This window comes from Anabas testudineus, chromosome 5 (assembly GCF_900324465.2).
Source record: "Anabas testudineus chromosome 5, fAnaTes1.2, whole genome shotgun sequence".
NCBI lineage: Eukaryota > Metazoa > Chordata > Actinopteri > Anabantiformes > Anabantidae > Anabas > Anabas testudineus.
The window spans coordinates 2,321,369-2,345,840 of NC_046614.1; the positions used below are offsets into that span (position 1 = coordinate 2,321,369).

The 24,472-nt window shown below is 40.1% G+C and overlaps 3 protein-coding genes and 1 non-coding gene across 4 annotated transcripts; 2 read left to right on the forward strand and 2 right to left on the reverse strand.

Moving 5' to 3' along the window:
* The first annotated feature begins 248 nt into the window (after nucleotides 1-248).
* Nucleotides 249-11,573, forward strand: csnk2a4 (casein kinase 2, alpha 4 polypeptide). Its single transcript, XM_026344677.2, has 13 exons — nucleotides 249-380; nucleotides 2,116-2,424; nucleotides 2,525-2,636; nucleotides 2,734-2,835; nucleotides 5,949-5,999; nucleotides 6,269-6,328; nucleotides 6,804-6,887; nucleotides 7,019-7,129; nucleotides 8,681-8,782; nucleotides 8,949-9,049; nucleotides 9,291-9,439; nucleotides 9,534-9,623; nucleotides 10,141-11,573. The coding sequence occupies exons 2-13, from the start codon at nucleotides 2,324-2,326 to the stop codon at nucleotides 10,257-10,259; spliced, it is 1,182 nt and encodes a 393-aa protein (XP_026200462.1). The 5' UTR covers nucleotides 249-380; nucleotides 2,116-2,323; the 3' UTR covers nucleotides 10,260-11,573.
* On the forward strand, nucleotides 6,052-6,188 carry LOC113151796. The gene has a single exon (XR_003297815.1). It is a non-coding gene; the product is annotated as a small nucleolar RNA SNORA57 (small nucleolar RNA).
* A 1,329-nt stretch (nucleotides 11,574-12,902) lies between the features above and the next one.
* On the reverse strand, nucleotides 12,903-16,857 carry LOC113151762 (gastrula zinc finger protein XlCGF48.2-like). The gene is made up of 2 exons (XM_026344684.1): nucleotides 16,533-16,857; nucleotides 12,903-15,589 (listed from the first exon to the last, which is right to left on the reverse strand). Exons 1-2 carry the CDS (start codon nucleotides 16,702-16,704, stop codon nucleotides 14,940-14,942), a joined length of 822 nt encoding a protein of 273 aa, XP_026200469.1. The 5' UTR covers nucleotides 16,705-16,857; the 3' UTR covers nucleotides 12,903-14,939.
* Nucleotides 16,858-17,572: 715 nt separating this feature from the next.
* Nucleotides 17,573-23,031, reverse strand: slc2a10 (solute carrier family 2 member 10). The gene is made up of 6 exons (XM_026344671.1): nucleotides 22,807-23,031; nucleotides 21,343-21,414; nucleotides 19,191-20,459; nucleotides 18,877-18,999; nucleotides 18,318-18,465; nucleotides 17,573-18,188 (listed from the first exon to the last, which is right to left on the reverse strand). Exons 2-6 carry the CDS (start codon nucleotides 21,344-21,346, stop codon nucleotides 18,092-18,094), a joined length of 1,641 nt encoding a protein of 546 aa, XP_026200456.1. The 5' UTR covers nucleotides 21,347-21,414; nucleotides 22,807-23,031; the 3' UTR covers nucleotides 17,573-18,091.
* Between the last annotated feature and the right edge of the window lie 1,441 nt (nucleotides 23,032-24,472).

Sequence of the window (24,472 nt, forward strand, 5' to 3'; positions counted from 1 at the left end):
TACTTAATATGTTCTTATACCTAAAATGTCAACTCACACCCAAGCAGTTTATATTTACTAGTTCCTATTTAGATATATACTTAACTACCAAATTCTAATTCTAACATTAATACAGCTGGAGCCAATAATAACAAACATAATAATAAGGGGTTTTTTCAATTCTTTTCCTCGAGACTTGAAGTGGTTTGTCCCTCTGCGGCTCCCGTTGCAGTCTTGGGTTGGAGGTGTTGGTGGTCAGCATGGGTCAGCCATATTGTCTCTGATACAGCAGAAATCACACACTGTCGGAGACGCACCACCGACGGAGGGAGGCGAGAATCATCGGCTTCACGAAACCCGGCTTACTGGGAAGCATTTCGGTCGTCGAATTGCTTCAGGGGGTACATATCCAATTCTATGTTTTTACTGTTGTTGACAATGTCAAGTCTCTTTCTCTGTAGAAACTAACGAGCGCAAACGTTAGCCAACTGTCCTACGGTTAGCAGGCTAGCAAGTTGGGCCGCCTGGAGCCGATAGGTTACCAACATCTTCTGGTTACAACTCAAGCCCCTCCAGTGTGGTTATCAGTGTTACCTCAATACCGTTAAGCAATAACTTAAGTGTCGAAAAATGTGGATGGTACAGTTTATGAGACAAACAAAATGGCAAGCGCCCTAACATTATAACGCTAGCTGCAGCTTCTGTTTTAATGTCGACGGAACGGTAACTTTATGGGTGTCGCATAATTTCCAGTTTACTCAACCATATATCATGCCGATAACTTTGAACTCTTTATATATGTTATATATTTGGGCCTTTTGATGCATGAGAATAGAGTTAATTTTTTTATTGAATGTAGTGCTGATTGATAGCTAAATGAATGCCGAATAGAGTAGATCAACCTACCGGTCGATCCGGAAGGTCTTCGTTCATGTTGTAGGACAGTAAATTGAAAGTATAACATTAAGTATTCAGATGTTAATGCCAAAGTACTGTTAGGAATAAAACTGGTCCTGGCGTTTCTCACTGGGAGGCGAGCTTTGGGGCCTGTGGCCATAGCAGGCGATATTCTCCCTCTTAGGCCACTGCGTCCTAAGTCGAAGGGTTTTTTTGCTAACGCAACTCAGTGCTGTAAAACGTTGTTAGCCAAATACTAATATGATTGTATGTTGTTTTTAATTCAGCGTGGGAAAGAAATACAATTTGTCTTTGTAAAGTTTTTCATTTAATCTATTTAATATCTATATGGTTTAAACAGAGTGGGCAAAAGACTTCTTTGGCCGGTGATTTCGTTAGACATGCGCCAGTGTGTCCTTTAACTACCTTTAACTAATGTTAGCCCCGTTAGGATTTAAGGTAACGTCGTGTCCCCCAAACGCTTGGTAAGCGGTTTCACGGAGATGGACAAACGGTACCAACTTCAGCTACCCTACAGTGGCCGGCCTTTACAAACACTGATGCTAGATGCATGTGTTCCTGAGTCGGTCCCTAACCCTAACCTTCACCCAGCCGGTGTCATCACGTTACGCACACAGGTCTAGAAATGTTCCTTATTCAAAAAGGAGCATCTGGCTAATGCAGTTGCTCCACAAGCCCTGTAACTTTTTTTTTGTTAGAATTGTATCTATTAGGTCCAGTATCATTTGAAAAGTCTAGAAGAGCCAAAGGGTTAGCTTCATTCACAAATCTGGGAAATAAACAACAATCAGCCAGCACCTGTGCTGGTGTGGCCCTAAAATGCTGAAGGCGTGTGGACCCACCTTATAATTTTCCATGCCTTGAATCTAGAAGCTTGACATTTTCAAGCATGAGTAGGCAAACATTAGTTGATGTGTTTGTCTACTTGCTGTAACCTGTATTTATAATCAGCAACAGACTATGCTGTGTAAGCCTTCCTGTATTGTTTTACATTCCCTTTATAAAACGGTCTTAAAACACAGTGGTAAAGAGTTTGGTAGCTTTTCATCAGCTAAGCTAGCTAGTGCGTCTGTGTTGACCATGTTAGTTAAACTAATGAAGGGATTTGTAGCCAGCTTCCATGTCATATTGCAGTAAATTGATGAATGTGCTTCAACAACGGATGCAGAAGTATAAATACAATTTTTCTAATTGATTATGTTTTCAATTTCCTTTCAGCTTTCCCACCGTCCCCCTGGTGGACGCTCCTATATCTTCTGCAACCCCCCCCCCCCCCAACCCCTTGTCCTTTTGAGATAAACCCCCTCATCCCCCTCCCCCCCCACCTCCCCTTCTCTTCCTTCCTCCCTCCCTCCCATCCTCCCTGCATTTCAACTGACCGCTGCTGCAGTAACATCTCCCCGCCATCTCTGCCAAGCTGTCGGACATGTCAGGACCCGTGCCGAGCCGGGCCCGAGTGTACACTGAGGTCAACACTCACCGGCCCAGGGACTACTGGGACTATGAGTCCCATGTGGTTGAATGGGGGTAAATGTTGATCCTGATACAGATCTTGCAAGCATACTGCTTGACAACTCAACAACATAGCTAATGTTTCATTTATCTTTATTTTTTGTCTCATCCACAGAAACCAGGATGACTTTCAGCTGGTGCGGAAACTAGGACGTGGCAAGTACAGTGAAGTGTTTGAGGCAATCAACATCACCAATAATGAGAAGGTGGTGGTGAAAATACTCAAGGTAAATATAAATAAGATAGAGGTCTAGTATAAGTCGGTGACCGATCAAACGATCAGCATCTAACTTATTCCCATCTGATGGTTCCTTTTCTCTTTAGCCAGTGAAGAAAAAGAAGATCAAGCGTGAGATTAAGATTTTAGAGAACCTCCGTGGAGGTCCTAACATCATCTCCCTCATTGATATTGTGAAAGACCCTGTGGTAAGTGTACTGATTGGTTAAACATTGAACACTCAGCAAAACACAACATAAACATATTTAAACTACTACACATTGTGTTTCCCAATGAAATTATTCAGATTTATCAAAACAAATGGTATATTGGGGTTCTGAAATATCATTGCTGTACCAATAGTGTGGTGAGCCCACTGCCTGTGCAAGTTTACTGATTTCACTTGGGCTGGGGAACTGTGTCTCTGTAAGTACTCAGCCAGCTATGGCTTAGATAGATAGCTAGATGTGTCTAAGCAGTTAGACAAACTTGTCTTCCTGCGTTGTGTTAGAGCCTTATCCCTAAAACTCCAGTTTACTTACACCTGTCTAAAGTTCCACTGTGTTTTGGGACTATAAGATTAGGTAAATTAGACTAAGGATGAATGAAGAAACAACAGCAGTGTTTGAAACGGTAGTTTCACATGTAAGGAATAAACATGTATTTTCTGTTTGGTAAATGGATTGGGGGGAAAGAGACAGAAAACACCTGTCTCAACATGAGAAGCAGCTTCTCACTTGCAGCCAGTTAAAATGTCAGACAGCAGCTATATAACTGTTGCAAGTTAAATTTTATTTTTGTGACTTGAATTAATGCAAGGCCAAGTGGAAACTTGCCGTTATTAGATTTGTGTGTTCTGTGGAAGCTGGTGGTGAAACAGACATGAACACACTGCTGGGTGTAACTCAAAAGACTGAGTATGAAGTAGGACAGCAGAGCAGCATTATGTGGCACTGCTGAACATTTGGGGTGAAAAATCCTGTCTAATAAATCTACCAGTTACAATAATTAGTATCTCCTAGTTGAACTTAGGTAATGTTCTTATACATTTTTTATATATTAGAAGATTAGCTTTTATTCTGGACCTTTAACACATAAAGCAAGTTGCTGGTAAATAATTGTGCAGATTGATGCACATTTACTCATTTAAAATTTGATTTGGTAGTGTCAGCCAGTATGTGGGTTGTTGACTGTCCATGTGCTGGCTTTGTCTCCCTGCTTACTCACATTTACAGGAAATTAATCAGACTTGATGGATCTTACCCACAGTGTGGCTTACTGGTTGGTTCATGTGGAATATATAAGTGCTAGAGCTGGATATGTAGTCAGGTTCATAATTTAAAATAAAGTATTTATTTTAGATAAAATTCAGATTAATTCAGGAGGATTCAGTTTGTTTCTTTACAGTCATTCATGCTGAGTTTCCTCTCCTGAGATGCTTTGCCAGGACTACGGCTGCCTTCAACAGTAAATGAAAAGCATGCTCTATTGGGTTGAGATCAAGTCACTGACTTGGTCTGTGAGGATTATCTTGTTTGTTTGCCTTGAGAAACCCTTGGATAGCTATTGCTGTATGATCTTGGGTCATTATGTGCAATAAGTAGTGACATCCTGTTTTGTAGCATTTGGCAGAATGTGAACAGAGTGTGTAGCCCTATACACTTCAGAATTAATCCTAAAAGTTTTACGAGTTCTCAGTTTTATCAGATGTTTTGTGTGTTGGGTTAGGAGCTGTTCGTTTACTTCTTCATACTTTTCTTTTCACATCATTCTGATAGGTTTATCTTGGTTTTATAAATCCAAATAAACTTATTCCAGAAGTGGAATAAGATGAGATAATCCGGCCTATCTGTTTTTCAGTGTTACCAATTTTTTGCTACTTACTGTGAAGTATGTGTATTTACTTTCACAAAGCTCGGAGAGGGCAATTTAGAGTCAAATGTCAACCTAACCTGCATGTCTTTTGACATATGAGAAATCTATAGCAGAAAAGCTGCATAGGCACAAGGACATGAACTCCACACATACCCCAGGAAAACAGTGTCTAGATTGGCACCAACTCTCTTCTTGTCCAGAACCAAGATCAACTAAAGCTTTGTTGTAAAAACAAAATGTATAATTTAGGGCTGGGCAATAATAAGATAAAGATATCTATCACAATTAATCAAAAATCACAAAGTTGACACTAATACTAGCTTTAAAACATGGTTGATATACACTGCCCATCCAAAAAAAAAACATCACACACTTATATATTGTTTGACCGTCATTATCTTTGATTATGGCATAAATTTACCGTTGCATTGTTTCGATAAACAATCCCATCCAGAGTTGCATCACGTGTGGAAAATTATGTCATGCTCTTTGACAGTTTATGCCTGATGAATCCTTATCCATTGTCATCTTGGAATATGCCCATGCCATCAGGGAGTAATAAATCCATTAATGGAATAACCTGTATATTCAGTTAGTCAGCTGACCTCATTCTTTGGGCACATAATGTTGCTGAACCTGGACCTGAACAAGTGCAGCAAGATCATAGCACTGTCCCCACAGGCTTGTACGGTAGGCACGAGACATGATGGGTGCATCACTTCACCTACCTCTCTTCTTACCCTGATCACTCTGGAACAGGGTAAATCTGGACTCATCAGACCACATGACCTTCTTCCACTGGACAGTTCTTAACCCAGTTTTAGTAGTTTCATCATCCTTAGATGTTTTCTTTGCTTGATCCTTCTGAAACAGATTAAAAGCTTTTTCATGACCGCAGGATGTGTCTTCAGACATAGTTGTTTTAGGTATTAGCTACTCATTGCATCAGTTAGAATTAAGTGACTTGCCAGCTGAAAAATAATCATCCATGCAGTAATTATCCAATGAGAGGCTCTTACCTAATTGCTTAGTTAAATCCAGGTGATGACTTATTTTTTGGACATGCAGTACAACAGAAAATGTTCTAGCTGTGTTTTGATATACAACATGAAACGTTAAAGAAAACTTGAGTGACATTGTTTCAGAAGGAGCTCACTCAGTGCTAGCGCCTAGTTTGTGCTGTTTGAAAACGGTCATCCAAAGCGACTTACAAGTGAATTACAAGGCAAAGGCAGGATATGCGTAAGGAGGTCTTTCCAAAGGACCCCTACGGAAGTTAGGCCACAGCTGGGATTTGAACCCTGGTCTCCAAAAATGTATTGCTTTGAGGAAACAATATTTACTACTAAACCACTTTGCCGTCTGCCGGTTCAGTCAAATAAATTTTAACTGTATGGTATATATTGACTAAGACTGCGCCATGTTCAATGTAACTTGTCTTTTTCAGTCCCGAACACCCGCTTTGGTCTTTGAACATGTCAACAACACCGACTTTAAGGTAGGAACTAAACGTACTCTTTATCCTATAAACCTGTTGTTGTATAAAGGAAACTCCTTTCTTGGCATACATGTTGTCTTCCTATACATATGTGTGTATGTGATGGAGGGAAATAAAAGTCCAGTGCTATGTCTTCGGTGCCAGAAAGTCAACCATTTTCTGATTCTATCCTCAAACACTGGCACAATCTTACCACTGAAAATTTATGAGATGTATGGCTTCTCATTGAGGGACCATAAAAATGCTAATGTCTTTGTTTTGGTTTAAAGCAACTGTACCAGACCCTGACAGATTACGACATCCGGTTCTACATGTATGAGATCCTCAAGGTGAGCTTTCTACTGTCCATGTGCCTCTGAGCTCATTATGTGTAATATCTAAACATCCTCAGCCTGGTAAAGCATTATGTCCCCAAACAGCCAAATAACTTAGCGTTGCGGAGTAGGAAATGACTCCTACGTGGCCAAGTATTCTCTGCTTGATGGCAGTTTGGTTCCACATTGTTGAGTAGGAGTAAGAACAATTTATCGACATTGTTAACTTTGGAGATCACAGCTGTCTGTTATCACAACACTGGCTGGACTGGATGTGAACTATGTAATTCCTTTAAAATATGTAAAAGTAGCTCTCTTTTTTTGTATCGGGTGTCTTGCCTGTCAACATACTTCACTTTGTAGTTGTGCCTTATTGACACTGAGTGTGTTGTCTAGCAAGCATCATCCAATAGTAACTGGTTAATGTTTTGCTGGGAGGAAAAAACATTTTGGCAAATAGAAAACAAGGTCATTTTGCTGTTTCGTGTAGGCCCTGGACTACTGCCACAGCATGGGAATCATGCATAGAGACGTGAAGCCACATAACGTGATGATTGATCATGAACACCGCAAGGTGAGTGATAAACATAGTCACTGTCTGTGCATCAAAACAAAATGTATCTTAATCACTTTTATTAATAGAATGTTTTGAGTTTTGCAGTTTTTTTTTAATACTATAAACTGTCTGACTGCTTTACTTTGTAGTTGCGCCTTATTGACTGGGGTCTAGCTGAGTTTTATCACCCAGGACAGGAGTACAACGTCAGAGTCGCCTCCCGCTACTTTAAAGGACCAGAGCTTCTTGTGGACTATCAGGTTAGAGTGTGGTTCTGGCTGCATTTTTCCATCATAATTAAACTCAAGCCCAACACTGTGTTGGCTAAACATGGCATAATAGTTCAAAAATATTTAGTGCTGTTAAGCCTGAAGTTTGACCTACCCAAACATGATCACTAAACTTCTGTCTCAACCCAGTGTGGACCTTAGGAACTGGTGGGTCCATTGGGCTCAGCATGCTAACCGGCTAATCCGACAACGGCATATCATATGAAAGCTGAGTGTTTTATATGTAAGGAGAATGATTTTAAAATCTATTCTGGATTTTTACAGGGAGCCAACGGAGAGAAGCTAATGTAGAGAAATATGATCTCTCTTGCCAATTCAAATCAATTCAAGCATTTTGGATTAACTGGAGGCTTTTAATAGTGAAATGTAATAGTCACTTCTATAAGTAAAAAATGCATAGACTAGTTTTTCAGCATCACTTTGAGACTAGATGCTCTAATTTAGCTAATTTTAGCAAATCAGGTGGAAGAAGGGGGTGCAAAATGGTCACTTTATAGTGGGTCTGGTTGGGCACATTTCCAGACTTGCCGCTTACAGTGACAGGCACATTTTTAGGTTAGGACCTGTCTTTTTTTAAAGCCCCAAATGTGGCATTATATTGGCTCTTTGAACCAGCCTGGTGCTGTTCCTTTTCCCCCAATGACATGTTCCTGTATGTATAATAAAATGTTGTGATCTATAGTTATAATTATAACAACCTTAAGCCTGTGGTATGTAGCCTTTTAGTAAAGAGAGATTGATCTCATCCAATATTGACATGTTGATGGTTTAGATGAATTACTGAAAATAATTCAGAATGATCTACGGGGAAGAAGCAGTTCAAGTAAAAGTGTGGTCTTACAAATGAATATAGAGCTGTTGTACATGTGAGTCTGTTCACTTCAGTTGCAGGGAGGATCTATCAATTTTCTCTCTAATAGTTATTTTATTTTTTAAAGAAATGCATTATGCCAACAATTTCTTTGATGTTCTTTAAAAGTTCTTACGTTTCTAAAATGGTAAAGCAACATTGAGCATACAGTGTGTAAAATGTACTGGGTCAATGTGATTTCAGTTAAAGTGTTAGTTTAACTGGCAGCTGGTTTAGAACCAGATTCAGGAAGTCATTTACCCTCACTGGTCTACTCCAATGATCACATGTAAGTGAAACTTACACTTTGTTAAAACCCTGTATTTGAAGTACAGTTGTGCCACTGTACAGTTCATGACTCGGCTTTCTGTACCGATTTTAGGTTTCATAATGAGGTTGTCAGTTATTTATAATGGTATGGCAGTTGTGATAAAACTGGCTGTTGGGGACCCACTGCATTAATGACTTGTGGCTATGTGATGCAGCTTGTGCTGCAATGGCAGGTTCAGACAAAGTCACATGCCTGTTCGATTGTGGGACGGGAACTGCATCCTTTATATATTTAGTCTTTATGTATTTAGGTTTTGTGTCTTGATTTGTGGATTTTATTTCCTTCTGTGCTTCTTTTAAAACATTGTGTGTGTGTGTGTGTGTGTCTCTCTCTCTCTAAGATGTATGATTACAGCCTGGATATGTGGAGCCTTGGCTGTATGCTGGCTAGCATGATCTTCAGGAAGGAGCCCTTCTTCCATGGTCATGACAACTATGACCAGGTAAAAGCAAAAAGGGGCATGGTGAGGGAGTGCGGGCCAGTATTTCTGGCCACAGATCATGCTAGAGTGGTTTTCTGGAACTCTGTCATTGTAGGTCTTTGTCTGAAGACTGTCAAACATCTCGTACACTGATGGTTTGTTGTTTTTCTTTTTTGTCCTGTTGTAGTTGGTGAGAATAGCCAAGGTCCTGGGAACTGAAGATCTCTATGACTACATTGACAAGTACAACATTGAGTTGGAACCACGCTTCAATGACATTCTGGGACGGTGAGAGAGTTACTGCAGTCACATCATGATTATGGTGTCATGGCTTTGCAGGCTGTTGTTCTGTTACTACTCTGAACACTTATGTTGGAGAAAAAGCACCATATACCATCAACAGTGTCCTAAGACGGGTCTAAATGATTTCTGGAGTTGATCTGTGCTCCATGTTCAGCTTCATGGATGTTATCATATGGCTGTCTGTAGAAAAGGCCAGAATTTAGTGTGTTTGTTTTATTGCCTACAGACATTCTCGTAAGCGGTGGGAGCGTTTTGTCCACAGTGAGAACCAGCACCTGGTGAGCCCTGAGGCTCTGGACTTCCTAGACAAGCTGCTGCGCTATGACCACCAGGTCCGGCTTACTGCTCGTGAGGCCATGGATCACCCTTACTTCTGTAAGCTCTTGTAAACAGCTAATGTATTTTGGTCAAAAGTATGATATGTAAGTAATGGCACCAAGTAATTATTTTTACATTTGCGATCCCACAGTTCCTATTGTGAAAGATCAGTCTCGTGTGGCCGGATCAGCCAACCTGCCCAGTGGGAACACAGCTGTTAGCACAGCCACCATGATCACTGGTGAGAGCACACACATGCACAATGAAGTCAATACACTCTCTCACTCACACACTGCATTGAAGTTACTTTCTCTACCAACTTGCTGAAATGTTTGATAATTTGATTTTAAAATTCACAATAAAATCCACAGATATAGTACCATCAGCTGAAGATGGTACTATAGTATTGGTACCATCTTCAGCTATGTGAAAGAAAACACAAACTTGTACAAGTGATCTGTGGAATAGAACAACAAATGTTAGCACTCTGTAGCGCTTAAATCAGTGAAATGTTTGTATTAGTAATGTTTTACCATGAAAGAGAGCCTTATATGGAGGCGAGACCTTTTTTAAACCATTGCTTTTGACTTAAATCTGCTACTGCACTCTGGGAAAAATTCAGAACTACCAAACGTAGGTCACATGTAATGTAATGTGACCTAGTTGTTCAGCTTATGTGCACGTGTTGTTGGTGTGCTGTGTGAGCCTTCACTTTGTTGAATTGCTTTTCTGATGTTCTTCTGGCTCTTACCCCTCAGGTATTTCTGCCTTACCAGCCTCCACTGCCCTGGGCCCTCTCACTGGCTCGCCGGTCCTGTCAGCTGCCACCAACGCCCTCAGCACCCCGGTGCCCACTGTTGCTGGTGCCCCGCAGTGACATCCCAAACACCCCACACACACTCCCCATTCCCCTCACATCCTCCCCCACCACCACCCAGCCCAGGGGTGGAAACCAAACAGGTGCCAGCCCTCACCACATCCAACCTAAGTCAGTGTTACTGCGCCTCACCATCCCCCTGGCTGGAGGATGCCGTCGTCTAAGAAAAAAGAAAAGGTTTTCCCTCTCCCTTTCCTCCTCGGATGAATGTGTTACATCTGAAAAGAATTGTCTGTGTAATTGAAATATACAGGTATTCCTTTCGTTTTCCCACAAGCTGTAGTGAGTACGAAGGGGTTTCTTTGGAAGTGACAAGTCTGAGAGTGTCATCTACAGCTGATTTGGGTTCTCCCCATGCTGTGTGTGTTTTAGTTTGGATAGTTAAGGCACTGGTCTGTAAGTACATCAACAGAAGGCAAAAGAAAGCTATTGGCCATCAGGACCAAAAAGGAGCTTATCCTGAATAGTTTACTACTACAGCATTGTCAAAAACCTGGGTGAGTACACTTACTTTGTCTCCCGGGACGAGTGTAAACACCTTCCAAATCCCAGGATTTCTGTGTTTGGTGCTGTTCTGTGCTCCAGATGCAAGTGAACACAATGGCACTTTTCTCTGCTCTGAGTAGTTTCGTCTTGCCTTTCTTACCAAACCAGACCACCTGTCTTCTTACGATAATGTGACTCCCCCACGTCATCTGCCTGTTTTGCATCATGACGCTGTGGACTGCTGGGTAAGGTTTCCTCACCGTTAAGCGGTTTGACTCTAGTGTTCCGATCTCAGAAGCCAGGTATGGTTTTTTTCAGGTTCTCAAAGGTATAGTTTCTCAAATGTGCTGCTTTCCAGTTCCTTGAATTACTTCAAGTGGCTGTTTCTTGAACTTCAAGACATAACCAAAGTTGACTCAGTCGGTTAGAGGAAGAGACTGACCAAAACCTAGTTTTGCTTAGAGGAGGTTACTCATGGAGATGCTGTGATGCAGGTTGGAGGACCCAGCATCTAGTGAATTAGACGAGAACACAATCCAGTAATCTAATGTGCAGGCGACTGAAGCACTGTTAGTGTTGGAGGGAAGTTGTGTTGTAGAAACATGGGGAAGCTTTGTGATGAGTAATCCAGTTTAATGGCTTTTACCAACATGTTAAGGGGAAATATTGAAGTTTAAATGTTGAATAGCACTTACAGAGTAGTGTACCTCCCCTGTGTTTTTAGTGCCTGAGTTGGAAGGTGTAGGTTTTAGACCCTGCTGTACAGAACTTTTTTTTTTTCTTCTTTTTTCTCTCATTTCAAAACCTTAAAATGCAATTAAAGCAGAACGTGTATACATCGCCCTGAGAGCAGAGCAGTTTGACATCCCTACATTACTGTATATATTTTTATGTCCTTATGTAGAAGACTAGTATTTGAAAATATTTGTGTAAATAAACACGTGTTTTATTTATCAAGTACATCTGACTGATTTATGGCTCATGTTTCATGTCTCTTACATATACACAAAATCCCTTTGCATGAAAGTTATCACATGCTGCACTATTATTGTTTATGGTAATAAAGTGATGTTCTGAGGCGATGTCTTCATAATGTACCTTCCTAAAGCGAAGGTGGGAGTTGTCTCAGGAGATTAGGAAAAAAAAAAAAAAGACAAACATGTTAAAGGTAAAGGCTGTAAGACCATCTCCCAGCAGTTTGATGTTCCTGTGACTACAGTTGCACATATTACTCAGTTTAAGGTCCCATGGTTCCTAAGAGGAAGATTGATGACAAATTGAAGACACAGAGAATACAAATGGTAACTAAAGAACCCAGAATAACTGATACATCACTACAATAACTGTCAAGGTACATACCATCAGTCACTGTTTAAGCCAAACACATATTGACAAAGCACAAAGGTTATGGGAGAATGTCCTTTGGAAAGATGAGACAAAACTGGAACTTTTTGGGAAGTCACATCAGCTCTATGTTCAGAGATGCAAAAATGAAGCATACAAAGAAAACAACACTCTGTTATGTTCAGGGGCTGCTTTGCTCCATCTAGCACAGGGTGTCTTAAATCTGTGCACGGTACAATGAAATCTCAAGACTTTTAAGTATTCTGGAGCAAAATGTGCTGCCCAGTGTGAGAAAACTTGGTCTTTGTCACAGGTCATAGTCCAACAGGATAATGACTGATAATGGCTGAGAACAAATCATTGGACTATTCTGAAGTGGCATCTACAAGTCCAGATCTAAATCACATTGAACATCTGTGGAAAGAGCTGAAACATGCAATCTGGAGAAGGTATCCTTCAAAACTGAGACAGCTGGATCAGTTTGCTCGTGAGAAGTGGACCAAAATACCTGACACCTTGACAGGTGCAGAAGTCTCACTGAGAATCACAGAAATCTCCTGCTTGAAGTGATTGGCTCAAAAGGTTGTGCAACAAAATATTAAGTTAAGGCTACCATCATTTTTGTACAGACCAGTTTATTAAGAGTTAGTTTTTTTTTATTATTCTGTTGAACCACAACTCAAAGGCTATGTCTGATTTTCATGAGTTAATTTTCAGTAGGTTTTTATTTATTATTACTTGTGAAGTTATTTCAGTGACCTTTGTGGGTTTTTCTTTCTTTAATGAAAAGGTACCAACAATTTTGTCCACGGCTCTGCTACAGAGTTTCAGTGTCTGGAACAACATGTAGCATCTAGAGTATTGTGAACAAATGTCTAACATTAGAGCTGCAGTCAAACTTTACAATTCCTCTCCCTACAGGTATTGTACCTACAGTACTACAAATCGAGTGTTAATATTGTAGTCAATCTGTTTTCCCAGCTATTGGATGTTCCTTATTACCATCCCATCTAAACTGCTGACCAGTCATTAAACACATAATAACCAGGGAGAAAAGAAGAAAGCTCCAGCATAGGATACATGTGTGAACTCTTACTTGTCTCACTTAATACACATTTAGGTGAATGGAACTGGCAACATCTAAAATGTTGCATATATTACTAAAGTCAAGTTTAGATGCCAAAAATCTTTAGGAATAGACATATTCACCTTCTCGTTATTTTATCTGTCTACACCAGGTGTTCAGGGAGTGTAGGTCACCCATATTTTTTCCGAGCCCAATACACAATCACCAAAGTGAAAGCATGAACATTGATCAGTTTTCCGGTTTGTGAATAATCATTTTTAATTATTTGCAAAATCTACATTAAAAAACTCTACATTTCCGGGACTGTACAATTGATGTTTGATCTGTTAGAACTGTGAGAAGCTCTGGGTGCATTTACATTCTGACACTGTCATTTGATTAACTGAAACTGTGCTGCTGCTACTTTAGTGATGCGTTTCATTTTCTCGCTGCACATACTTTGTATTAAATCAAAATCAAAAAGACCCTTTAATGTTAATCTGATGATGTATCTGTCTCAGGTCTACATAAGGATTCTGTTCACTTGCAAGTAAAAACTCATGATTTTATTATATGGGTCATCCCTAGTAACATCTCCAGATCGCTTTCAGTTTGCCACAACTCAGAAGTGATGGAGAGGTTAAAGTAAAAGCAGCACTATAAAGTGAAACATGTACATGTGTACAATGCATACATTGTAGCTTTAGTGTGTCTAAAGTCACCTGTAAGAATTCACAGACACACTGAGATAACTTCATAAGCCACAATCAAAATAGTATAAAATCTATTTGCCCCTTGCTGTGCGACTGACACACAGAACTGAAGAACCCTCACACATGCATCTGACCAACCTTTAATTTTGCACATTTGCATGTGAAACTATTGTGCAAAGAGGAAGCCATATGTGAATTCTGTGTCTCCCAACTTGCCTGGTCATTCACAGTGTAGGACCAGCAACATGTACTTATTGGGTATTAGGATTACATGCCTAAACTGATGCAAACGTATCTCTCTCTCTCTCTCTCTCACTCACTCACTCACTCACTAATTCCAATCATGGATCACTGTTGGACTTCAATCATGTTCTTCATCCATCTTAAGGACAGACCTCATCACATGTACTTTTGCAACTAAGAAATTTGTGGGTATTTGAGGAAGTCATCTTTTCACTTTGTCATTAGGGGTCATTGGGACAAAACAGTAATACGATCGATTTAAAATGAAATGTACAAATTGAAAGAAAGTGCAAGAGGACGTGAATATGTACATAGCCATTGCAACAACTGAGCTTCTGGTGGAGCCCCACGATCCCCTCACCTGCTAATTTTGAAATCATCCAGAACTGGGTTACTTAAACATGTTAATTACTTTTCTGTCTTATTTTGCTATTCTCAATAGCTAGTAAAGACAAATAATGGGAACAAAATTCACACAAAAACCATTTAAACCTACATCAGGCTCTGCTGATCCGATCAAAACTACTAAAAACATTCAGACAAAGCCGATTACTGATAGTTGTACATTTCTTATGCTTATTGCTGATGTGTCTTATGTACAGTTTCTGCACAAATCTAAAATGTTCAGGCCTTCAGTAAAAAGGTATTAGCATGTGTGTTTATTACATTACTGCTTTAATGTTTAAAGTCCACTAATATTGGAGCTGGATATTGTAACCACTTTACGGGCAGTCATTATATAGTGAGCTGCTCAGTAGGATATGAGCAGGAGGAAAACTGTTTAAAGTTTGTGTAGTGTTACTGCTGAGTGATCCTGGAGCTGCTTCACTAACTGTTACAGACACCCTCACAGGTTTCAATCTGTGATTTCTGGGTAAATTTTCTGCCACTAAATGCTTTCTCCGCTTTGTGGCACATCATGTGATGTTTAAGACGTGTGTGGTGGCTAAAACATTCACCACAATCAGAGCACCTGAAGGGTTTCTCTCCTGTGTGGTCTCTAGCATGTGATTTCCTCCTACTGTTCTGCTGCAGTGACGTGCAGTAAGGTTTCTTCTTCTTGTGACCTCTCTCATGTTTCGCTAGTTCTGATTTACTGCAGAAACACCTTTCACAAAATAAGCAGGTGAAAGGTTCACACATTTTCCCACCACTGAATCTACTGAAATCGTGTTTCTCTTTAAACTCTGGTTCTGATCCTCCATAGTCCTTTGCATCAGCGGCTGGGTTTTCTGGAGGGTCAGCATCTGTGTTCTCCTCAGATTGGCTCTGATGAAGCTGTGGAAGCTGAATCTTCTCTTCATCATCTTCACTCTTCACAGTGACAGAAATTAATGGGAACTCTGTGAGCATGTGGAGCTGCTCTCCATCCTGTTCCTCTTTAATGTGGGGGGGTTGTGGGAATTGCTGCTGCAGACTGGATTGAATCTCCTGATGCCCTGAAGGCATCCCTGCTCTGTCAGTCAGAGAGTGGACATCTGCAGAGAGCAATGAAGAACAAATAAGCAAGCATGAGTATCGATGCTAAAACCAGGCTGATTATTGTTTCAGGATGTTATCACGTTAGGCATGTCCAACCATTCATTTAGTATGTTTTATAAGCACATCTCTTGGTAGAGTTACCTATGTGCATTTATTTAAGCCTATACTCTCTTTTGAGGTAGTATATTTTTATCCTTTCTAATTTGATATTATATTATTATTAACCAGTTTTGCAATAAAATCACCAAGGGAACTTCTTGCATGTTAAAACCTTCTTGGCAATATGCATAATTCAGATTCAGACTCTAAATCACACCACGTCCTAAAATATAAACAGAGTAACAAGAGGATTATGAATATAATAATTCAGAATAATATTTCCTATGTGCAATATTTCTTGTTTTCTATTTTGGGAAACTGGAAATGGAAAAAAGTGAGGCACAGAATATCAGACACATACTGTAGGCAATATGTTATCATATGAATAATATGTTATCATTAAAATTAAAGAAATTTCATTTAATGTTACACATTTACATAAAATACACCCTGTACAGCAGGTTCTGTCAAAATTTATACCAAAATCATTTATATGTCTAAAAAACTGACCAATATGTTAAACTGAATGGTAATCACAAGAATATACATAATGAAATGATCAACTCACAGCAAAACTGCAAAAAAAGCATCAGCAGAAGTATCAGAGTGTGTTTTCTTTTCTTTTCTATATTGTCCCTATTTCTAGTAAATACAAGGAGCTCCCTGCTGTCTTTATATTCACATATTACTTGATTTATCTTCTTTGTTGTCCAATTGTAACGTGAATGTTTCAATAAAGTTCTGTTAAAAAGAAGCTAACTGTTAGCTAGTACTCAGACTCAGTATAAATAAGCAGCAACTATACAGTGATTAAAACTACAGCAGTAAAATGGAACCAACCTTCTCTTCGCAGCCTGATTTCAGGTAACAACATAATGTCCAGCACCTCACGATACCGGTCCAACTCCTGCTCATACTTAGTTACTGTTTTCTCGAAATACTCGAAGATCTCTTCGACAGCCGCTGCTAGCCGCTGCTCGATGAACTCTTTCAGACTATCAAGAGCGCTCATTTCTTCAGACAGCAGCGTCAAAGCAGAGTGCAGACAATAAATTATAGTCACCTCTCAGTCGGTCTGCAGAAATAGAAAAATGTCACCTAGATTTTGTGCCTTGCGCTGCAGCTTTAGCACCTTTCCCATCAACGGTGTCAGCAGTAACACTTCCGCCCGCTATTCTTCAAAATAAAAGCACACGACGGCCACAAACGTTAACCCTACTGTGCATCAGTTCATGTAGAGTAAGCACAAAAGATGTACGGTGCATGTCATCGCATCCCGTTTACCTGTGGTATCAAAAGAGTATGTTTTTTATTTCCTCCACAACTAAAGACAAACATGCAAACAAAATGAAATGAAAAAAAATGGTCCTACATGTATGTGTATTTCTGTATGTTGGTTCTTGTAAACTTGTTTATAATCCTAAACATGATAAGGTAGTGATGGATGTGTTGTGTTTTTGTACAGTGACAACTGTTCCTAAATTAACCCGAGAGCAGTGGTACAGTAAGTTATTGCTTGGCCTACTAGTCATATTATTACGGTACACCTCTCTGGGAGAGTCTCTCCACGTGCCTGTAATGATGCTCACTGAGCCGGTCATGATAGAAAAGTGAGGCACATCTACATGTTAAAAAGTTTGCTTTGTTGTAACCCACTTCATCTTATAAATAAAGAATTTGCCAGGAGTAATGCAAACATTTAAAATGAAGGAAGCATTTTGAATAACAAAAAAAAGGAAACAAATAATTTGTTAATTTTAAAAAGTGTAAAATTGTATAAATACATTTAATAATAAATATATAATAAGTATATTTATTTTATATTTGACATTATATAGAAAATATAATAAAGTTTTACAAATTCTTTCAGAGACCTCTTACACTGCTTGTGAGGTAATCAGTTTAATCATTTTAATGATGACACACAAAAAAGTAATTTATCTTAATTAAATATATAATTCCAATTGTCAAAATAAAGGAGAGTCAAAGGTGACAAAACAAGCTACTGAAAGTTCAATACAGTTTGAATCAGAAAAGACAGAGATTAATATGACAACAGAAAAGTCTTTAAGAAGCTGACGCCATCAGCTAAAGGTGTACTGATATCAGCTAATCACAGATGACATGAAACCATTGCTACTTTACATAATTAAAATGAAACAAACCAGCAAAGCAGTGCTGCAAAATAAAGGACATATTGGCCCAAAGTCAGAAAATAATCTATGTTTAAAAAAATCCAGTCAGGAGGTCAGTTTGATAGCAGCTATGATCAAAACACGTGTTACGCTAGGATACCATGCACAGTCAAATCAGGATGGATCACTTTGTTCTCTTTTAGAAATGTCTTCAGTTTGTGTAGTGTGCCAGAACACTCGGTGCTGCCTGTCAGTATGATAACATCACCCTGAGGTGCTAACATGACAGTGCACTCTCTGGTACTGTGGGGAAGTGTTTCTCAGGGTAAGGCAGCCACAGCAATTCTCGCTGTGGGAAATCCTGCAAAACAAGACCAAGGACAGGCATGCATCAGTGTCTCAGCAGGTCCCCACACACAGTTAGAGCAGACGAAAGCTTTCAGCAGTTTGACTTAAGAAATAATACATCAGCTCCATCAGACAAACTTACTGTGGGTCCCACTTGTTTAAACGGAGCTCTTTGTCTATCTCCTGCAGGCTCTTCCCTTTGGTCTCTGGTAGCACGAAGTAGAAGAAAATTCCAGCTACCACAGCAGTCATCCCGTACAAAACAAACACCCCTGACAGACCGATCACATCTGTGCAATAGAAACACATTTCTTTTTCAGCTGGCCATCAGATAAGAAGAATTTAGGCCTGTTTGTAGTTTTCACATCATTTGTAATTTATTTGTCATTGCATGTAAAAATGGTTATGGGAGGTTGAAGGTGAACTAAAATCTCCGCAGGGAGCTGTCCTCCAGCTGATTGTTGAGAATCACTGATCTGATACCAAATCTACACACTGTAATTACACACGGGCACTCAGAATGTGCAGAACTGCTGCACAACAAGAGTCAGGGCAGTGACAAGGTAAAAACTGAGTTTTACATGGGTCTGTACAAACTGTACTTGACTGACATATTTCTCACTCTCCTGAAGCTTAACCTTTTTTCACACCACACATTCTGACTTGTGACACTGTGTAATGTAGTACGTATTGAAACTCACCGATAACATTCAAGAAAGTGAATGTGACCAAGAGGTTGGCCGCCCAGTTGAAGCAGTTGGTGAATGCAAATGCTTGTCCTCTAACTGCTGCTGGAAATATCTCACTCAGGAGAAGCCAGGTCACTGGTTGAAGACAAAAGAAGAGCTTCAGAAAAAAAGTGAGGCTGAATAGCGGATAATGTTATTTTAAAAACAGCAAAGCTTTGTGCACTAGCAACTAAAATATATATTGAATGATGGTACAGGTGTATTAGAAAAGAAATGTTGCCTAAAAAACTGTTGAATTTATTTTAATTTTGAGTGCATGTACGAACTTGGTCCGAATCCAACAGAGTATGCACTGACAACCGCTGTCATACACAGGAAAATGATCCAGTTCGCAACTGTGCCATTGACTCTTGGAGAAGAATCTGTTTCCAGTGGATTTTGTTCAACTTGATCAAACTGTACATTCTCACTGTCTTTCTGAAAAAGTCTGTAGTGCTCTGTAGTGGTCATGTCAAAAAGTGACTGATTAGCAGCAGTTAAATGAGGCAGATCTGTTATGTTAACAATGAAGTCCTCAGAATTACAAGGCCTGTTCCTATTCATTGGCAAATGTCCACTGAGGGCTCCAATAGTAATGAGACTCACGGCCATAACAGAGCATCCACTGATAAGCAGAGGTCTCCTGCCCACCCTGTCTGAAAACACCATGGAGGTCAGAGTAGCAAACACTTTCACCATCCCCAAACCCACAGATGCAAGCACTGCTGAGGCATTGCTCTGAAACCCCACTGAGTGGAAGATGGTGGAGGCGTAGAAGAGAACGTTTGGTTGGCCTGTGAACTGCTGAAAGAGCACCAATCCAAGGCCAATGACAGTCCGAGTCCTCATGTTGTCTTTACGCTGGAACAGGTAAATGCTGTCATACTGAAACTTCTGGTTTTCTTTGCTGGAGCTGACTTTTGAGTCATCCGATTCTTGGGTTTCTATAGGGCTCACGAGGTCCCTCTGAGTCTGACAGCAATCACGGTTTAAAGATTCCTCAGTGCTGGATGGAAGAAACCAGATGGACACCAGCTGAAACAAAGCTGGTACCACAGCTAATCCAAACATCCACCTCCACCCTCTCCTGAAGTCAGACAGCATGTAGTTGATGGCATAAGCTGCCAGGATGCCCACAGTGATCCCAGCCTCATACAGTGTTACCAAGAAGCCCCTGTGATCAGGGGTAACCATCTCAGACACAAAGATGCAGCAGGACATGGAGGATATACACATAGCAAAGCCCACTGTGGTCCTGCCAACCACCAGTGCAGGGTAGGAGCTTATCAGCAGGACCAGGCTGCCGGTCAGCATCAGTACATTGCTGAGGAGAATAGACTTCCTGCGGCCATGGCGGTCGATCAAGCAGCCGCCTACAATGGAAGCCAGTAGAGCTCCGATTAACAAAGAGCTGACCAGAGCCTCCTGCTGGACACATGACAGCCTGAACTCTTCCTTCAGCTGCAGCAATGCACCTGAGATGATCCCCAGCTCATAGCCAAAGACCAGGCCACCCAGAGTGGACACCACACTGGCCAAATGGAGAACAGAGCACCCTGGGGAGTAAGAAAACATTCACTTGGTTTGTATTTTAACATAAGAAAACACTTTATACAAACAAAATAGTGTAACCTCCATAGTTCTATGGACACTCATACCAAAACACGTGGCAGTGCTCTGGAGCTGGTGAAATGTCCCCACTAATATTTTTATCAAACTACTCTTATTTGACCTCATTACTGTGTAGAGATTGATTCCATATCGTACTCTTGCTGTTTGGGGCATTTTAGTGATGATATTTGTTAATGATGCTTTGACCTAAATAAAAATATACATACTGAACTAAAAACAAGTTTTCAGTTTGTCATTAATGGCTATTTAGTGTCGATTGACAAGCAAAATAATTGCAGTTTTGCCCATTTAAAACACAATCTACAACATAAACAGAGCACAAAGTAAAGGGCTCTAGATACTTTTTAAAGTCACTGTACATAAACACCATCTGTGCAAATTACTGATCATGTCTGAGTTAGGTTGATGCACATTTGTCACTCCAAATCCTCTGACTGCAGCTGGTCACCACATGAACCTGTGAGGCTTTGATCTGTAACATCTATCACCAGAAATTAAAATGAGGCAGAATGAAACTTAAATGATCGCTTCAGAACATCAATTTACACTAACGTTCATGTGTGGATACAAAAAGATACTCTGCACGTACAGAACAATACAGACATGAAAGCTGACAGAGTTTTTAACTCTACTAATGCTGTTTCATAGGCTTCAGCACAAAGATCAGCTATCAGCATCTTCAGTATTGATGTACTCTGCACTGACTTCATGCATTTCATACACCTGTTGTGACCTGGCAGTATAAATAAAGACTGTTCACAGTAAAGGTCCTAAAAAAAGAAAAATATTCCTTTACAAACAACTTACCCATTGCTTATGTCAGCTCACGTGCACATTTCAGGCTGTGCAGCTCTGGATTTGTTTCTTAGACGACATCCTCTGTGAAACACAAGCAAAAAATCATCATCATAATGAAAATCATAATACAGAGAGCCTCCAGCTCCGGTGGTGCTCTCCTGGACACTCACAGTGTCCTGCTCATAGAAAAAGACAAGGGAGCCCACAAGAACCAGCCCCGTCACCATGACAACCCCATTGTTGATTGCCATGATTTCATTAGGGAGTCCACTTGAGATGTGCTCGACACAGTGCAGGGCTGTAGAGAAATGAGTTAGCTTCTATTTGAAATGAAATGAAATAGAGTGAAGCACCAATATGAGAATGATTTTCTTTGTAGGTTTCCCATTGTTAGTGATGAATCATTTACTGTGATTTGAACTGTGGCATTTTCTGTTTAGCTGTAATTTTGACAAGGTTTATGATGAATTAGGTGGACTATACTGTGTCAGAAAAGGGCAGAATATCTGACTGTTAAACATCCATAAATCAAGATGAATTTCTGAAATCTCTCAAGAACCTTTGATGGTTTCAGCTTGAATTCGTAACCTCTACAGGATCATACATACTTCTCTAAACTGTCATTTTCAACTTTGCCTCAAGTGGCATCAAAATGATGAACAGTGCTTTATGTGTGTTTAGTCTTTTCCAGTTAGGAAGAACAGACGCAGGTTTGAGTTTCACCAGACTAGAGCCAACATCTCCCAGCCAGTGTCATCAAAACCAGATTAGATTACTTGAACATATATCAATATATCATGCAAAGGCAAAAGGTACCAACCCAAGTGCCACAAATCAGAAAATGCAAACAAGAGCTTCACCGGTTCTATCATCAGGTCCGTTTTTAAAGGAAGCAACAGAGGACTTGTAATGTTAAAAACAGCCCCGAGGCTCCAACGTGTCAGGGTGTCACCTACTAAACCCACAGCACCATGACTGCTTTCCTGACCTGAATAAGGTTTGTTTAGCTATGAGGAAGTTTTTACCAAGTTCTGTGTATATATGCAAATTGTGCCACAGCTGTCATATGTGGACAATGAGCCCGGAGACAGTGTGATCATAGTATATTCATGAGAGCTCTTTATCTGCACATTCACTGCAACAGCTAGATGGAGAGAAGACGTGAAGCTTCTTCTCAACTGAAACGATAAAGTGACGTTAAACAGAAGTAGCGACACTTTCCATCTCACTACATGTCACCACAGAGCCTGGACCAAAGGAGGTCTTTACCTGATCCACAACAGCGATCAGGTCTCGGTCACTACCTGGATACACTCAGACACGAACCGTGTGCGGACAGGAACCGGAGCCTGAGCCTGAGCCGGATCCGGATCCGGAGCTGGAATAGACACAGACGGACGCAGCCGCAGGAGGAGTTCGCTCCATCACGGATCTTTAAAACACTGAACCACACTTCCAGAGAAAAGCACTCACCGTAAGCAGCAGAGGGGTCCTGGGAAGGTGCTCCGGGAAAAGCGCCAGCGAATCCAGGAAGTTGGAGCGACGTGGCAGCAGCGTCGAGTTCGCAAGAGAAGAAAGTTTCTCAGAGGTCGACAACAGCCCAACTTTGATGTGGAGTCCCAGAGAGGCTCAACACGCCGCCCACCGACAGAGGCGGATCCTTGGGGTGGCCTGCTGCCCGCCCGGGGCGCGCACTCATGGATGGGTGGCACATGTGAAAAAGGTTGGTACACTGAATATGGAACACAAGAAACTGTATATATATACATATATATATATATATATATATATATATATATATATATATATATATATATATATATATATATATATATATATATATATATATATATATGTATGTATGTATGTATGTATATATATATATATATGTATGTATGTATGTATGTATGTATGTATGTATGTATGTATGTAAATGTGTGTGTAAAATTCTTGTCCATGATCATAATCAGTTATATAAAGTGTAAATTGTAGGAATTGACAGATACCTGTATTTATGTGCTGTTAAACATGTAAATACTATGTTTTAAACTCAAATAGTCATAAAATAAACCTGGGGAAAGGTTGCAACTGCTACAAAATACTAACAATACTACATATCTAGATGGCTCAGCACCAGAGCAGAGTTTCTCTACTTTCTACTGATACCTCTAAGATCTTGGTATCTAAACATCTGAAAATTTTGATCTGCTTTTTTTAAACAATTCTCTATTGAAGTTTCTCAAGCAAAATATGTATTCAAACATATGAATGTACATTTCATACATCAGAATAAAATAGAATAGAATAGAATAGAATACCTTTTTATTGTCACTGTGCACATATACAATATACGTTATATATATGTACAATGAGATTAAAAGCATCTCACTGTTGGTGCAAGCATGCTTAAACATAACATAAATAACAATAATAACAATAACAGCAGGGGGATTTTTATTTTTATTTTTTTTAACATTCAGTAGTTAGGATGATTCAGTAGGTAGTCAGTGCATATGTGAATTTATGGCAGTGATGGCTTTTGGGAAAAAGCTGTTCTTGAGTCTCTTGAGGCTGGGAGCCAGGTTGTGCTTCCTGAGGACTCTCAGGAAGTGGAGTCTCTGCTGGGCCTTCATGATGACCGCTGTGATGTTCTCTGTCCATGAGATGTCATCAGAGATGAGGACCCTGAGAAACCGGAAGGTGTGGACCCTCTCCACGGTCTCACCACTAATATATAGAGGGGCTAGCTCGGTGCTGTGCCTCCTGAAGTCGACAATGATCTCTTTGGTTTTCTTGGTGTTCAGAGCTAGGTTATTCTCTGAGCACCAAGTTTCCAGCTTCAGGACCTCCTCTCTGTATGCTGCTTCATCTGTGATAATCATTTAGTGATAAATATCTGTATAGTCTGTATCTGCCTTTTTTTTTTTTTTTTTAGCAAAATGCTAAGTAGGACAATACTTTCATGATTTACACCATATTTAATCAAAAACAACAAGCAGAGACCCACAGTATAATGCAGGGATTTCCATATCTGTGGTTTAAATATACCATATACTTCTGCCATGTTTATCTATTGTTTCCACAAGTAATGTAAGACCAAAGACAATAAATCCCCAATCTCTATATCACTCGACAAAAC

Coding starts and splice junctions, on each gene's coding strand:
- csnk2a4 (XM_026344677.2), top strand. CDS start 2,324: ATGTCAGGACCCGTGCCGAGCCGGGCCCGAGTGTACACTGAGGTCAAC. Junction 9,440..9,533: donor CATGGATCACCCTTACTTCT/GTAAGCTCTTGT, acceptor GCGATCCCACAG/TTCCTATTGTGAAAGATCAG. Junction 9,624..10,140: donor CACAGCCACCATGATCACTG/GTGAGAGCACAC, acceptor CTTACCCCTCAG/GTATTTCTGCCTTACCAGCC.
- LOC113151762 (XM_026344684.1), bottom strand. CDS start 16,704: ATGAGCGCTCTTGATAGTCTGAAAGAGTTCATCGAGCAGCGGCTAGCA. Junction 15,590..16,532: donor AATCAGGCTGCGAAGAGAAG/GTTGGTTCCATT, acceptor TGCTCTCTGCAG/ATGTCCACTCTCTGACTGAC.
- slc2a10 (XM_026344671.1), bottom strand. Junction 18,466..18,876: donor CACTTTCTTGAATGTTATCG/GTGAGTTTCAAT, acceptor TCTATTGCACAG/ATGTGATCGGTCTGTCAGGG. Junction 18,189..18,317: donor TTAAACAAGTGGGACCCACA/GTAAGTTTGTCT, acceptor CTTGTTTTGCAG/GATTTCCCACAGCGAGAATT.